General features: G+C 25.6%; 2 protein-coding genes across 2 annotated transcripts; both read right to left on the bottom strand.

Annotated features, from left to right (window-relative positions):
- Positions 1 to 339: 339 nt before the first annotated feature.
- On the bottom strand, positions 340 to 5,128 carry LOC145832706 (dual specificity protein kinase CLK2-like). Its single transcript, XM_082940020.1, has 10 exons — positions 4,988 to 5,128; positions 3,712 to 3,874; positions 2,883 to 2,970; positions 2,543 to 2,609; positions 2,357 to 2,470; positions 2,173 to 2,263; positions 2,027 to 2,102; positions 1,549 to 1,773; positions 1,195 to 1,448; positions 340 to 907 (listed from the first exon to the last, which is right to left on the bottom strand). Exons 1-10 carry the CDS (start codon positions 5,107 to 5,109, stop codon positions 671 to 673), a joined length of 1,437 nt encoding a protein of 478 aa, XP_082796146.1. The 5' UTR covers positions 5,110 to 5,128; the 3' UTR covers positions 340 to 670.
- A 10,222-nt stretch (positions 5,129 to 15,350) lies between these two features.
- LOC145838307 (uncharacterized) lies at positions 15,351 to 15,852 on the bottom strand. The gene has a single exon (XM_082945880.1). It carries the CDS (start codon positions 15,850 to 15,852, stop codon positions 15,430 to 15,432), a length of 423 nt encoding a protein of 140 aa, XP_082802006.1. The 3' UTR covers positions 15,351 to 15,429.
- Positions 15,853 to 16,531: the final 679 nt, after the last annotated feature.

The raw sequence follows: 16,531 nt of genomic DNA, 5'->3' as shown, positions 1-16,531 counted from the left end.
TCGCCGTTTTAGTTTTCCTTCCCCATAAGGAACCTGTTATGCGGCCCGACTTTGGCCGGTCATATCTCAAAAACTAATTCGAATTTTTAAAAACGGTAAAAAGCAACTTGAAGCTTAGTAAAAACTCTATAAAATAAGATCAACTTGTAAAAAACATGGTCTACCCCCCCCTATGGCCTTAATAAATATCAATAGTTCTACAGAATATTTTTTTAACATACATATTTGTTCAAAATATTTTGTATTATATACTAAATACATATATGTAGTTTTATTAAGGTAATCTAACCCACAAATATAATAATGTAATATGTTAAATAATCTTTATAACTCATCAACTTATGGGTTTTGGACGTTTTATTTATTAAAATAAATATAGTTATATTCAAAGTCAATTAGCAAGTAAAAGCAATAATACTACAAACGAAATCAGATCAAATATAATAAAAAGAAACTTATGCAATAAAAGTTAACTTATACAATTTAATTAAAGAACGACTATTAAAAACAACTTGATAAACGTTCTATACTTCAACTATATTTTGTATAAAATATTACTCCATTGAGTCAGAGCACTACTCACAAACAAAACACCCAAATCTAAAACCGCGCGTGCAACTTTTTTACCGTAAGACTGTTTTTATGTGCAACATCGTACTATAACAGTCAATCATCTTCTACTGTTCGCTGAAGAGTGTCTCGAACTTTTAGCGCTGCCTCGGCTACCGTCTCGACTTTTGTTGCGGCCGTTCTTCGACGGGTGACTTCTTGGCCTGTAGCCGTTGAACACGGGGTGGTGGAGCGCTTCCGCCAAAGTTATTCTTCGATCAGGATCGTACTCGAGCATCTTGGAAATCAGTTCAAGGAGGTCTGCGTGCTCGCGGCTTCCTTTTTTGCGGATGTATTGCTGTTGAAAATACAATCATAGCATTAAGTTTAAAAAATAAGGCTGAAAAGTATTAAAAGTCATTTAAGTATAAAATTGATGTTTATTTAACCGAGGTGTATTAGAAAGTGAATTAACTTATCAGTGATAAAAGAATCCAACATTAACTAGTTTTTTTTTACATTTACAATAAAAGTTTTATTAAATTTTTAATATAAATAATGTAAAAAATATAAAATATGAGATAGGATGAAGATAAAGTTAGTTTTACTTGAGTAATGAACTTTGGATTAAAAATTATTTCTTACCATCAGAGGTTTACAATTATCTCTGACATATTTGCCTGCACGGGAATGTTTATCCCAGTCTAGGCGGTCATGATAAAAATACTTTCTCTTTCTGGAATCTCTAGCCATATGTGTGGGTATGGGACCTAAAATTCTTTCCATCATTGCTAAATGTTCACGGTTCTCGTGCGTTTGGAACATTGTCTGCCCCTTGTAAAACTCAAAAATAATACAGCCAATAGACCAAACGTCACATGACTGGTTCCAGCCTAGCTCTGTTAAATCGAATTTACTACTAGTAACTAATGTTAATGGCCACAACACATTACAAGTGCTTATTTTTCAATAAAAGGGGGAATCAAATAATTATCATACCCAAAATAACTTCAGGAGCTCTGTAATGTCTTGTGGATACAATAGTGCTATGGTGTTCTTCATCAAAAGTTGCAGAGCCGAAGTCAATGACAGTCAAGTCAGACTTATTTAATACTCTTTCATTTCTCTCATAATATGAACTATACTCCACGTCATATGATGAGTCGTTAATGAGTATATTTTCCGGTTTTAGATCAGTATGCGTTAAATGATTGTCATGTAAAACTGTTGATGAAATCATATTTATCCTTAATTAATCAGGCTTAAGTTAATAATTACTTCTACTAATAAAGAACAACTACCCCCGCCGGCTAATATCCATTTTGTAAGCATGATTAAGTACTAACTACCAAAAAAGTTAGATTTTTTAGATCCAATATTTATAAAAATTCTATCACAATTTTACCTATCTTTATCTGAATTCTACTTTAAATTTTAGTTTTATGGGTAAAAATAATAACACATTAATTTAACTCACATTTGACACTCCAAATAAGTTGGTAAGCCATATCTTTCACTTGTTCAAACCGATATGGAATGTAATTGTTGTCCTTCTGAAATTTATTAAAATAAAACAGTTAGATAAAATAGTAATTAAGCTGCATATGTTGATTAAAATATTACCTGAAAATCAAAAGTACTCTGTCCAAGTAGTTGAAAAACAATACACATGTGACCTTGAAGATTAAAATGGTTCAGCATTTGGACACATTGACTGTAAAAATTTTAAAATAATTATTGATAGCTATTGAACCAAAATACATTTTGCTTTACTAAAGCCCAAATTTTTTAATAACTTATTACTGACTATTTTTGATTTGGATCTTTTTCTGCAATCGTTTTTAGTACATTGATTTCAAGATCAGCAGCATCTCTATACTTTTCTATATTCTTAATTACTTTGACAGCTACTGTTTCATTTCTAAAATATATATTTAATTAAAATATGATATAAATGTAATTAATTCATATCAAAAATATTTTAAAAACCAACGTGTCAAGATCTTTGCATCGAAGGACTTTTCCAAAGGTTCCTTCTCCAAGGGTTGATTTTATTCTATCTGCAATATTGGTGAAATATCTTTAAATTTAAGAGTTTATTATATTCATGAAAACTTTATAAAATCCTTTACTTTAAACTTAAGCTTTTTTAATATAAGGATAAAAAAATTATTGAAAACAAAAACTTGTTGTAATAAAAATAATTTTGCAGGCTAAAACTGCTAACTCTTAGTTCATAAGTTGCTATTTAAGTTTAAGATGTTTTAATTTGATAAAAAAGCTGTAGAAAGGGAAGTAAAATACTTAGATCTAAAACTTTAAGAGTATTTTACATCTATTTTGCAGAATGTCGCCAATTTCATAAATTAAATGCCCTTCTTCATCATCTTTTATCTTTTTGACTCCGTTTTTATTGTTTTCCTGATTTCATTTCAACAGAAAATAATTCAAATTGGGAGAATTTAAAGAAGTCAGCGATTAACAACGAGTGCATCATTTCATTGACACCATTCAAACGCAACGATGAAATATGTGGATAGAAAAAACCACAGTATATTTTTTGTTTATAAAAAAATCTTATATTATAATAACACAATTACTTGTAACATGACATTTTTTATAAATTCCATTTAATTAAAACTAAATTGATGACAATTTTGTACAAAAAATTAAGCTAATACACTATTTAGTTTTTTTTTTTTGAAAGCAAAATGATAAGTTAAAGCATTAGGACAAGTTTAGAACTTCAACATTTTAAGAAAAAAAAAACAGTTGTTTAATCTCCATTAAAACTTAAATGTAGTCATTTAACATTTAACTGATTTTTTAGAATAAATCTGCAGTAGTGGTTTGTTAACTGTTTTATTAAAAACCCCTTTATTTTTTAATTAAATTGGACAAGAAAAGAGATATTAGGTTTAAGCTTCTTAATATTTAAAAAACTATCATAGATTAAAACTGTAAAAGGATCATTTGAATTAAAAAATCATTTTGTCTGCCCTACAGTTTTTGAACCACTGTACTACTGGTAATTTAACATTAAAATATATTTACAAAAAATTTTAATCTTTATATACTAGCACAGATATTCAAAATATACTTATATAAAAACTTACTTTAGTATTACTACAAAATTTAAAAATTATAAAAATGTTAACTCACGGATGATCTGTTTGTACTAGACCTATACTTCTTTCTTCTTCTCCTACGCTCTTCTTTATAAGAATCTCTATCATATTTAGAATGACGACTTCTTTTAGATTCCTTTCTTTTATAATAACTACCATTTCTTGAATGCTTGTGAGACCTTTTGCTGCTTTTTGAGCTGAGAGAACAAAATGCATTCATATTAGCCAAATTCTAAACTTGCTTTGATACCTTAATACTTATTAGTATTTTGAAATATACTAAGAATAATTTTGTGCATCAATAAATCTTTTTTTTTTTTAATTTGGAAAGATTTGACTGCAATTGCTAATATTAATTAAAACTTCTATTAAGAAAACAAATAACTTCATATATATTAACTTTTAAGAATAAACATTCTAAAAGAAACTGTATAAATAGTGGCAGGTTTACCCTAGAATCTTTAAATACTTAAAACTTCTGATAACTTGTTTTTTAAGTAAATTAAAAGATTTTTTCAACCCTGAATGATACTATTTGAAACAAGGTCTTAATATTTTTCATGGTCATTCCTGGAACTTTAGAACATTTAGTTGCAAGATACCTTAAATCTCTTCAAAATGAAGCTCAAAATCGGAGATTACAATAGGTCCCTTATGGGAGGCGCAAACTAAAAGGTAAAAAAAGACTATTTCACTAAATATCTATTTCCTCCTACATTTTTTAAATATAATTAACTCAAACTTAATTTTCCTTACAATCTTTAGAAAATTCTGTCAGAACAAATTTAAAAAATATTAAGATTAAAAAAAAGTTTTTTTTTTACTTTTTTATCAAGTTTTAATTTATTGGTTTTTAAAAAAAAATTCCAATAGAAAATTTTTAATATTGCACGGGGAATTTCCTGATAGTTTGGGGTAACTATCTTAAAAAACGTAAGAGGAGATAGATCATTGTGATTTCTAATTAATTGCCGCCTTGGTTTGTGTCTTCCATAAGAAACCTATTGTAGTCTCTGATTTAGACTGGTTATACCTCAAAAATAATTTTGAGTTTTAAAAACAGTAAAAAGCAACTTGTAGCTTAATTAAATTTCAATAAAATCAGACTAAATTGTGAATAGGGTGAATTACTCCATTATGCCCTTAATTTAAATATTATCTTTATCTTTAAAAAACTTGATTTTTTGAAAAACTGTTTATAACTTTGTTATCAGTTTAAAAATAAAAACAGGAAAAGTAAAATGTGGTAATTATTAATAAATTATTTCAGCATTTTTTAAGAAACTAATAACACTAGAAACTTTATTAACCTATAATAATCTGCTTCATAATGCGAATTATCATACTTCCTTCGCTTGCTCTTTGTTTCCACATCAGAATTTGAGCTTTCATATCGCCTGCGAGATTTACCCATTGTGTAATCAGATGTCATTACTTTAATTTCTTATTAAAACTTCTGGTAAAAATTTAGAGTAGTAATCTTTTTTGTAGTATTCAGATGATATAAAACAATTAAAAACTTTATCAGTTGGTTTTAAACAATTTATAAAAAATACCACACTTAAAATTTCAGTTGTACAAAATGAATTTTCTATTTATAATATTATAAGGAAAATTATACAGTGTTTTCATATTTAGTTTTACTTATAATTCAAATGATAGTTCTTAAGCAATAAAATGATTACCACTCTCTGAAGCAAAAAAGCTAGCCTAAGTGACCATAAACTATTCTGAGTCACAAGAATCAGCAAGAGAAAATAAGTATGAAAGAAAAACTAAAAATATGTTAAGATTTGATCAAGGTTCCCACTCTTTTTTTCAATTTTTTTCCAGGTTTTTAAAAATACCCATTTTTGGGTATATTTACAGCTAAAAGTTAAGTTTTAGGTAAGAAACTGAGTTAAATGAAATAAAAACATTGAAAAGAAACTGTTAAACTACTTTTAATAAAATTTTTAAAATAAAAATTTTTTGATGGTGATAAATTTTTTCATAAATTTTTGATTTAAATCAAAATTTTACAATTGAACATGTGAAAAACCTTAAAATTCAAAGTTTTTTTTGCCTGAATTATAAAATTCCAGGTTTTTCCAAGTAATGTGGCAACACTGTTTAATACTTAAAAATACCAACTATAGTACTATATATCTTGAAAAAAATTCAGATAAAAACTGACATTTCAGTCATAAAAAATAGTCTGAGATCAGGAAGACATACCCATTTAGCATGAGTTGTCTAGAGTAGCCTGAGTTTCTTTTTAATTTAGACTAGCTAGAGTGTGTTTTGATTTCAACTGACCTTGTAAAGAAATATAATTTTACTCTTTATTAGACTGTATATGCTATTTTGAGAATTTTTATCAGGTTTTCAGAATTTTTTCAGGTTTTTAACAGAACAATTTTATGACTACATTCTAAATATAAAATTTAAGTAAAAAACTATTTTAAGTAGCATAACAACATTAAAAAGATACTATTAAGCAACTTTAAATGTGTTTAAATAAATAATCATTAGACAAAAAAAATCTATACAATAGGTTTTTTGTAACTTATCTAAACTACTTAGTTATGCATGTAAAATTACTCAAAATTTATAGGTATTTCAGTGTTTTATTTTTGAAATTCCTTTTTTTTTTCAAAACTTTTCAAATTCCAAAGTTTTTTTTGGTCTAAATTGAAAAACTCTAGGTTTTTCCAGGATTCCAGATTTTTTCACAACCCTGTTATTGATCAAAATTTTTACATTAATTTATAGATATTTAACTCAATAGTACAATAAGAAAAAAGATTGGCTTTATAGCTTCTTTTTCTAACATTTATTATCCTATGTTAACCCAAATCTTTTAAATTACTACTATTTTGAAAATAGCAAGGGCTATAATCATTTAATTTTATTATAATATAAATTTTCAAGTTGAAATAATAGTGCAATACTTGATGAACTAAATTTAACCCATTGTTTTGAAAGATGACTTTTAAACTTTTTTATTTAAGTAAGTCATTTAAATTATAAGTTTCTTGGCAGTCATTGTCATGAACAAGAAAAGTTAAAATTACATGATCAGTGAATTTAAACAAAAACAACTTTAAATTGTTGATCACATAGGAAACTGCTTTAAAATGACAAGATTTAAAAGGGGCTAGGAAGAAGACATGAATTAGATTAATTTAAGACATTAAAAATTAAAACAGTGCTGGATGTGCTATTTTATAGTGCTGGATTTAAACTTTATTAAGCTAATATTTTATTTATAAACTCACATTTAAGTAACCTTATTTTAAACTACAAATAAGGTATTGAAATAAAATACAAAATCATTTGAATAATTACTAAGTTTTGTTGTAGAAGGATTTAATTCTACTCATATTTAATTCGTTTAATACCTTAACATTCTTTAAATATCTAATAACAACACCTTAATTCATTCTCCAGAACTTCAAATTGCAATCTTAGCTGGAAAAGTTTGTCAATAGAACTGTAGATATCAAGTCATTCATAAGACCCGGATGTAAATTTAGTTTTTTTTAGCAAATTGGCTTATTTTTAAAAATACTGTTTTACTTTAGTAGCTGAAAATACAGGTCCAGTATTGTTTATTAAACGAAAAAAACGCTCAAATATTTGGTTCAAGGACCTGGTGTACGAAAAACCTTTCGGTTATCGAGTCATACACCAGGATACATTTTAAAGCCATGTCCAGGACAAATATTCAGCTTCAACAACAGTATTCAGTTAAAAATTATGCACTTCAAAAAAACCTATTAAGTATTAAAATAAACATTTTTTCAACGTATTTTTTTCTTTTAAAAAATTAATAAAAAGTTTTATTTTGTTAATAAAAAAATATTACTCAATTTACTACTAAAAATAAGCTAATTAAAAATACAAAATTAGTTTCTTTTTACTTTTTAGATTATTACCTGGTCTAAGTGAGCTTTTTTTTTAAACAATGATAAAACACTTAAAAAGTACGTAAGTAATTGTTCTTACATATGCTTGAATTTTGTTTTTTATAAAAAAAAGAATTAAATAAATGTTTTATATTTGCTTCTGATTAGATTTGCTATAATTCAAGAAAAAAAATCTGAACACTGAACAAATGTAAAATTGTTTAAACATGAAATATCATGCTCGAGTAACTTTGGTGTATGACTCACTAACCGAAAGAATTTTCATACACCAGGTACCAAACTTTTTAAGCTCTTTTTTTTTTCGTTTAATAAACAATAATATTAAGATTTTTATATTTGTTATAACCCTGGGCAGAAATAATATTAAGTTTAAAAATGCGATAATTTAATTACTAAAATTACTCGAGACAAACTTTAACTCGTTAAGTGTATCATAAGTTTTTTTTGATTTTTCAGTTTTGAACTTATATAGGATTTTTCAGTTTTACTGGAGTTCATTGTCACACCAGACTCATTATTAGCTGAAGTTATGATATTAATGTACTTTTCGTTGATATTAATGATTGTTCTGTATTTGTAAGTGTTGCAAAATGCGTCAAGTTGTTTTTACTGAGATGGGGAGAAAATAGTTTGAACTTTAATCTTTATGCCTCAACAACAGAGTACATTTCATGAACGAAAGTACCCTTCCCCATTAGTTTTGTATTCACTTCATTCATATGCCTAAACAAATTTACCATGAATGCAAAATCTAAGAACCGATACTTATTGGAAATTTGAGTAAAACCTTTATACTTTTCTTTCATTTTAAAAAGCTGTAGAATTCGCGACTTTAGGTCCCAAACGCACCTTAAAACTTTTTCTAAACTTTTTTAAAATGTAAAATTGAGCAGTTTGACTAAAATAGTTGTCAATTACTTGTAAGGAAAAAAAAACTTTTTATAATAACAATATAAACAACTCATTATTTATTCGGGAGAAAATATCGTTTTTGACTCGTCTATTGTTTATTAATGCCCTTGACATGGTAGATTGACAGAGGAAGATACAAAAATATTAGATTCAAGATAAAAAAGTTTGCCTAGGGTAATTTGACGAAAGAACATTCCAACTCAGTCTAAAAAAAACAAAATATTAAGACAAATTTGATACTATACATATATTAAAAAACAAATTAATCATGTTTTTAAAGTATAACTTTTACGTTTTATTCTATAAAAAATTGATACAAAGTTTTTAGAAGTTTTGTAATGTTGACCTTGACGGGACGTTCACTTCACTTGCTGGCCGGTCATTTTCACTCTGCGGGCCGGAACCGGCCCATGGGCCGTACGTTGCCCACCCCTAATCTAATGGATACCTAAAAGTTTAATTTCTTTGAAAACTTTGAAATATTTCTGAAGATATGGCTAAAATAAGCTTTAAAGTATACTATTTTTTAGTAATATAAAGAAATGTTTACAAATAAAAATTTTTACCAAAAACGAAAAAATAATTGTAGGTATTAGACAGACCGACCTACAAAGATATTTCATGGGAAAGTAAACTAAAGGTCAGTCTGATTTCCACATTTGCTGATTCGGCAAATTTTTAAAAGGTTTTTACTTTTTTTTTTTTTAATTTATTCCAAACCTACCTTTGACCTTTCCCAAATATATTTAAAAGTAATCACAAAATATTAAATAGTTAAAGTTATAAATAACATGAACTTTTTTTTTTGGACTCAGCAAATATGCAAATCAGACTGAAATTTTAGTAAACTGGCCTGATTAGAATTATACGAACTAACAGTATTTTTTTAACTTGTTGTATATTTAATATGATTTTTTTTAGTTTCTTTATTAATTTTTGCTGAGTAAATAACGTTTTCTGATGTACAGTTTTCTACTTTCAGGACGAATTTTCGTTTTATTTTTTTTTACAATTATATGACTTATCTATATTATATTTTTATTTATCGAATTTTGTTATAGTTTTAATATAATTATTATAATACTTGACAAATTACTGTAGGTTAATTTTATATTGTTTTTGTTAAAGTTTTTATCGAGTGTCTTTATTTTTCTCAAAATTATTGTAGACTACTTTTAAGAATATTTGCCAAAGTTTGTTTTTATAGATCTAGATTAGGTGGGATTAACCAAAGTTTTAGCTGCTTTTTATTTTTTGTATACTGCTGGGCAGCTTTTACGGTTGAGTCTTGTAAAGCGTGTTTTAACCTTTGGGATTTGTTTAAACATGATTGCACATTGGGCTGATAAGCAGACATTCAATATTCCGTTGGTTACAAAATAAAACCAAGTGTCATGCATAAGTGGACTAAAAAAAAGTTTTTTTCTTAAACTAGTTTTATTTTGCTCTAAGCATTTTAAGACTTACTTAAAGTAAAGTGTGGCCAATGTTTACTTTTTTTAAGTTAAGCATTATACAAAAATTTACTCAGTTTTTACTCAAAAGTAAAATAAGTTTTCTGAAAACTGAAAATTTTTGATTTTTTTTCGAAAACTCGAGGGTAAATTATATCAACAGTCATCTAGACATAAACTTTACATATATTTTTTTAGTATATTTTGATCTATAAACAAAACTAACTATTTGAAATTTAAACTCTAGGTATCTAAAAAATACAATCAAGAATCTAAACAATTTAAGGAATTTAGTTTAGTAATAAATTTAATAAAAACTAAGTATTTTATTAGTAAAAGACTTGCCTTTCAATATAAAATGAGCTAAATTAGATTCTTACAATTTCTAATAAATAGAAAATATTCTAAGTCTAACTGTTAAAAATTATTTGCTTACAGGAAAAAATGTACTTACTTTTAAACTATTAGTTTTTACGACTGTAATATACATCTCGATCAAAAAATAAACTTGTATCTAAATAAATAATATTAAATACATAAAAGATACATAAAATGTAAGTCTTGTTCAAATGTTGAGGTGTTTCACCTAATATTTACTGAGTCAGCAAAATAGAAAAGTTTTTTTTTATGATCTTATTATCTTTAGTTATTAAAAACTTTTTTTTGATTAGTTTTTAATATGTTTGGGTGAGGTGGGATGGGATAAAGGTATAAGTTAAAAAAAAAACAATTGAAAAGCTTTAATTTTATTTTGCAGACTCAGCAAACATTAGCGTATACACCTTAACATTTCATTCGGACCCTTAAAATGTATATGAGTTTCTAAAAAGTAGAAAAAGTGAGCTATTATACTTTAAACTTTATATTTTATTACTATTTTTAGACAATGACCTAATTAATCATTTTTATTATTTTCTACATAACTGAAAAATAATAATATAAATGATAAATAAAATTCTGTCGTAATTATAAACACAAACACACTAATTAGTTTAAATTTATACAAACATGATAGTATTATTTTGAAAATAAGCAAATAAAGCTTATAAAAACGTAATAATAATGAAATATATATTATACATAAACTTTATCGATATAAAAAATTTAAAATAAATAGAAGATGCTTAAAATGTATATTTTTATTTTAAATAAAAAATAATAACCATTAGGTAAAATATTTTTAGATTTAAATCTTATCAATAATTTTAGCTAGTCCTTTTTTGTTTTAACCTTTAAGTTTAAAAAAAAGTGGTATTTAATTAGTAAACAGAAGTCAGTTTAAATTTAGAAAGTAAATCACATTAATCTGTTTTAATTTGTTAAAGTAGATAAAATTGTAACTTTTCAAAACTGTGCGCTTAAAACAAAAAGAAAATTTGCTACCAAATTTGAACTACCAAATTTTTAAAACAGTAGATAAATACCTAAACCTAAAAATTCAACTATTGCGAAATAAACATTGTAGCACTTGGCTAGTTGTTTTTTATATAATAGAAATTTCAATGCTGTATTTCTAAAAGCTTTTAGTTGGTATTTTGAAAGTTTGATGTAGAGTGAAAAAAATTCAAAAAAAGTATATTGTGTAGTCAACATGGGCGTGTTTTGGCTGGTTTTAGTGTTTCCTGGGCGACCCCTAAAAAAAAAACTGGAATAAACGTAATAAATAAGCGATTGAATATGGTTTAATCTTAAAATATTTAACTTAAAGCTCTGTATATTTGTTTTATGTTTGTTTTTATAGTTTATATTTTATTAAGAACTACTACAAAAATCAAGTAGGTTTATAAACTTTTTTGTAAAAAAAATATGTACTATACAAAAGTTTATAATTATGAATGGATGACATTTGAAAAGGGAAACCTTTCTTTTCAAAATTAGCCAATCAAAAGTGTTTAAAAAAATATTTTTGAAAAATTTTACAACTCCAATGATTTATTTTTTAACTTGGAAACTTTTGACAAAATCGCATATTGTTTTTATTTTCAAACTTTAGAAAAACCGTAGCTTTATAATTTACTATTTTTCATCATGTTGTATAACAATTGTTAACGTCTGCTATTAGTTTGTTTACAAAATATAGGTTGTTTTTGAATTAAATTTGATTTTTATCAAAATTATTTTAACTGGAACTGTTTGACTAGGTAATTTATTTACATACCATTGGATACGCTTTTCGATTATTAAGGCAAGTAAATTAGTAATTTTGATTACTACTTTGTTTTTAATTTTTTATGTATAAAAGATTTCGTTATACATAATAGCTTCACAATGTAAGGCAAAATTTTCATATTGTCAATTCCAACAGGACACAGGTTTAGTTACTTTATTAAAATCTAACAAATGGTTTTTTTATTAAGATTTTGAGTTCTGTTTTACTGGTGTTTTCAAACTGTTCAAGTTTTAAACACTTTTATGTACCTGAGAAATTTTTCAAACAGTTATGTAGTAGACAGTTATGTAATTTTCTAAAGTATGTTATTAAAAGATACTAAAGAAAGTGTTCTAGTATTGGAGAAGAAAAAAAGTGCAACCCCACTGAAAAAATCTAGATATGCCCTTGTTTTTCAATATGTTTTGAAACAAGTATATCTTTTTTCAGTTATATACAACGTTTTGAACTATTATGTTTGTAATTGTTTACTAACAAAAGTATAAACTTGGTAGTAGTTACCCATTTTCAAAACTTAGGGTTTTCATAAATAAAGCTACATCAACTTCATAAGATCGAATTAAAAACAGATGTTGAAAAACTAATCAGAAGTATATTCTTTTGCAATTAAATAATTTTAAAGTATATTTAGTTGCAGTTTCTAGTGCTTGTGTTTTTTGTTTATTATAATTTTAATTCTCTGAATTTTGGTTAAAAAAACACTTATAAGGGACATAGTGATAAACAAGCACTTCAACTTATTATACGTAAAAAGTAGTCAGTCTATAGTTTAATTTTTCAATTAGTTTCAGTTAAATAATATTTAATTTTTCTTCTAATTATTAACTGCAATTAATAAAAAATAATAAAATACATTTTTAAGTTTTTTTTTTTTACATTTAGAGTAGACATTAGTGTCTTAACGCTGTATTAAGAGTGTCCATCGATAATTTTAAACTCAAATATAATTAAATTTATTTAGACTTATATTGACAAATTTGATAAGAAAATAATACAATGTTTAAAAAAGTAAAAGTTATTAAAATGTATTTGTTTTGTACCTCTTTAAGTTGTCCATAAATAAAATTTCTATAAAGTAAAACCTTATTGGTTGTTGCTTATTTAGATAGTTTATATAATTAAATGTAAAAACTAGGTAAAATACAACAAATATAGAGAAAGAAATAACGAACAAAACTTAAGTTTTCAAAGAATAACGTTTTTAGAATATATATAAATTAAATTATTATTTTTGTATTTGTCATGGTTTTAATATTAACTTTAAATAAACTAGTGCAAAAAAAATCTTAAAAACTAACTTAACTCGCAGATTAAACACAAATATTTACAGTAAATTGTTTATGAAATGAAATTGTAAACACGTTTTTCATAAAAAATAATTATAGTTATCTGTTTTATTATGTTATAAAACTGAAACTTTTTTTAAGTACATTTATGGATCAATTCAAGAACGAACTAAAATTTTTGTTTTTGTCAAAGTGAACAATATCTATAATAATAAATTGCATAAGGCAGTTTTAGCTTAAAAAAAAACGCTAAAAAAATACAGGTTTAGAAACTTTTATTAGATTTCTTTTATGATATATAACAATGCCGATTTTACTAAAAATATTATTATTCATTAAAAAATGCAAAGTAAAAACTTACCAATTTATAAAAATTTTAAATAGAGGAGGTAAACTTTACTTACTTCCTTTTTTGTGTCTAAAAATCTAGTCGATTAAAAAGAAAATACTTGTTTTAAATACTCAAACCTTTTATTATTTTTAAAACACTCTTAATGTTTATTTTTTATTCAAAAACAAACAAACTGCAATAAAAAAATTACAAAATCTACAAAAGTTTTAAGTTTTTGCACTTAAAAAAGTAATTAACAAAAGTACTATAATTAGAGAAAAACATTAAAAGTAATATATTACTTAAAATAAAAACTACACCTAAAAAAAGTTACTTTTATTAAATTGTAATTTATTAATGCGTGAAAATTTAATGAATAGGATGGTAATAAAAGGTACAAAAATTTGTTAAGTTAAATACTATACTTAATATAAATTTTCTACTGTAAAGAATAATATAAATAAAATGACTCTGACGAAAAAGAAACTCATGAAAAGATAAAATGAAACTTTCCAGACTTTCCAAAACAAAGCTTGTAAAACTTTGTTAACAAAAATAAAGTTTTTTGAAAGAAATGTACTTAGTTTTGTATTGTTAAAAAAATCTCTTAATTTAACAACGAAAAAAGTTGGTAATATTTAATATATTTAGAATAGGTATAGTCAGAAGAAACAAACATATATTTTTAGATTAAATATTTAATATACTTTAAAGATTTAAACGAGTCTATACAATAAAAAAGTGTGTTTTAAACATATTGAAAGCTATGCTGATGCATTTATAAATAAACTAATATATTATTAATACTGAGTCTGAATTTTGATTTATAAACGTTACGAAACATCTGAAGTTTTTATTTACATTCAGAATACATTTATTAAAGTTATTATTCAAACAGTGACTAGTGTTAACAAAAAATTTTTAGATAAATTAGCAATAAAGTAAAAATGCTTTTATAACCTTATCAAAAATTTAGATAGTTATATAATCTTTTATTCACTTATATTAAGTGGTTTATTGTTGTTTTACAAAAAAAATAGTTCCATTTAAGTAAATGCAGTGATTAAAAAAAAAAAGTTAATTTAATAACGGTTAGTTAGCTAATTTCATCAGAAAGTTTTGTGTGAATGTAGCACGAAAAAATCTTTACGACAAAAAACAAGTTTAAAGTTGAAGATTGAAAATATCATGTATTTTAATTTTTTATAGAAAATCTCTTAAATGAAAAATTAGAATTTGTTTTGCTGTATTTAACAAAAGTAGTTTGAAAAAATCATTTGCTTTAAAAAATTAATAGTTAGTAGCAAAAAATAAGAGTTTATAAATTTTTTTACTTTTACTTCTTTCGAAAGCCTTATACTGAAAAAAAGAATAGAGCTACAATCATTTTTAGTACATATAAATTCTAAAAAAAATAATTATAGTTTATGTCCATCACTTATTTTTAAAGTTTACTTACAAAAATTTTAAAAATACTAGTAAAAAGTTTCAACTACTAAGCAGAATTCTAAGTTTGAAAATCTAATTGTTACTTAGTACTCAAAATTCATATTATATTCAGTTTTATGAAAAATGTACTAACATTTCTAAAAACAGGAATAAAGTATTTAGTTTTATTTTGGCGGCTGACTGTACAAACCGTTTTGAATATTTGATATTTTTCAACATTAAAATATTTCTTCAAAACTTCAAACGAAAGCATCCGTCCTGACTTTTGTCAGAGTGTCAAACCAGGCCGCCCTGGCAAACGTGTGGTACGGGTCGAGCGTTGTGCGGATGCACCTGGCCATCTGCATGAATAGAAACACCAAAAGCAGAAAGAGTAAAAAGTAAATGATGGTTTCCTCTATCCCGAGCTCGTTCAGTTCCTTACCGTCCGTCGGATCGTCTTTCATCCCGATAATTTGGATGCTCACTGTGCTGTCCAACACGTGACTGTGAGTGTTGGTGCCTTTGTTGTGGTGGTTTTTGTTGTGCGACGTGTCATCGTTGACCAGGTTTCCAGGAAAAACTTCCTGCGTCAAGTTTTCGGCCTTTAGGTAGTTTGTTGAGTTTGAAGTGTAGTTCGAGGATAGGTTGTTTGAATGAGTTGAATAGTTTAATGGTGTCATTTTAAAAAGCTTTTCTTTATATATCTGTTTAAAAGGTACTCTGAAACTAAGAAATAAAAAACTAAGTAGTTAAAACTTTTCAATTTTCTTATAAAATTTCATTATCTATATGAAACTGATGAAAATTTAATAAGGCAGATATACTTAAGTAAAAGAGAGAAATAAACTTGTTTAGAATAGTTTCTTTTTTGAATTTTACGATAACATAAAGTTTCTATTTAAAAAACTTAAATTTAACTTTACATTAAAAACAATATAAATAAATTATCAGTTTTTTAATTGGAAGGAAGTTGAATTCTTAGTAGCAACTACAACAATGCTAGCTGCCCTTTCTTATCTGTCATGCACGCGACCGAATCTTCAAAGATCACGCTCTAAAAAGTAGTGGTGTGTGGCTTAAATTCGCACTGTTCCATTGTTTTATATCATGCCTTTTTTTGTATAAGTGTGTGTGTGTGTCTGCTTTTGTTAGTTCGGAGCGCATCGATTTTTGCTTGAAGTAAAACAACGATAGATTTCGTCGCGGCAGTTCTGAGTGGCTATCGCTCCTTCAAATTGCCTTTCACACATGGAAAAATCGCATAACCGCATAAATTTAATCTGCACACAATTTTAGCAATTTCAGCAATACAACGATTTTATTAAGGGAGAAATTGTAATTGTAGCCTGAATTTAAAAT

The sequence above is a fragment of the Thalia democratica genome, chromosome 1, assembly GCF_965202585.1.
Source record: "Thalia democratica chromosome 1, ktThaDemo2.hap1.1, whole genome shotgun sequence".
Taxonomy (NCBI): Eukaryota; Metazoa; Chordata; class Thaliacea; order Salpida; family Salpidae; genus Thalia; species Thalia democratica.
This window is presented reverse-complemented; position numbering and strand designations above follow the sequence as displayed.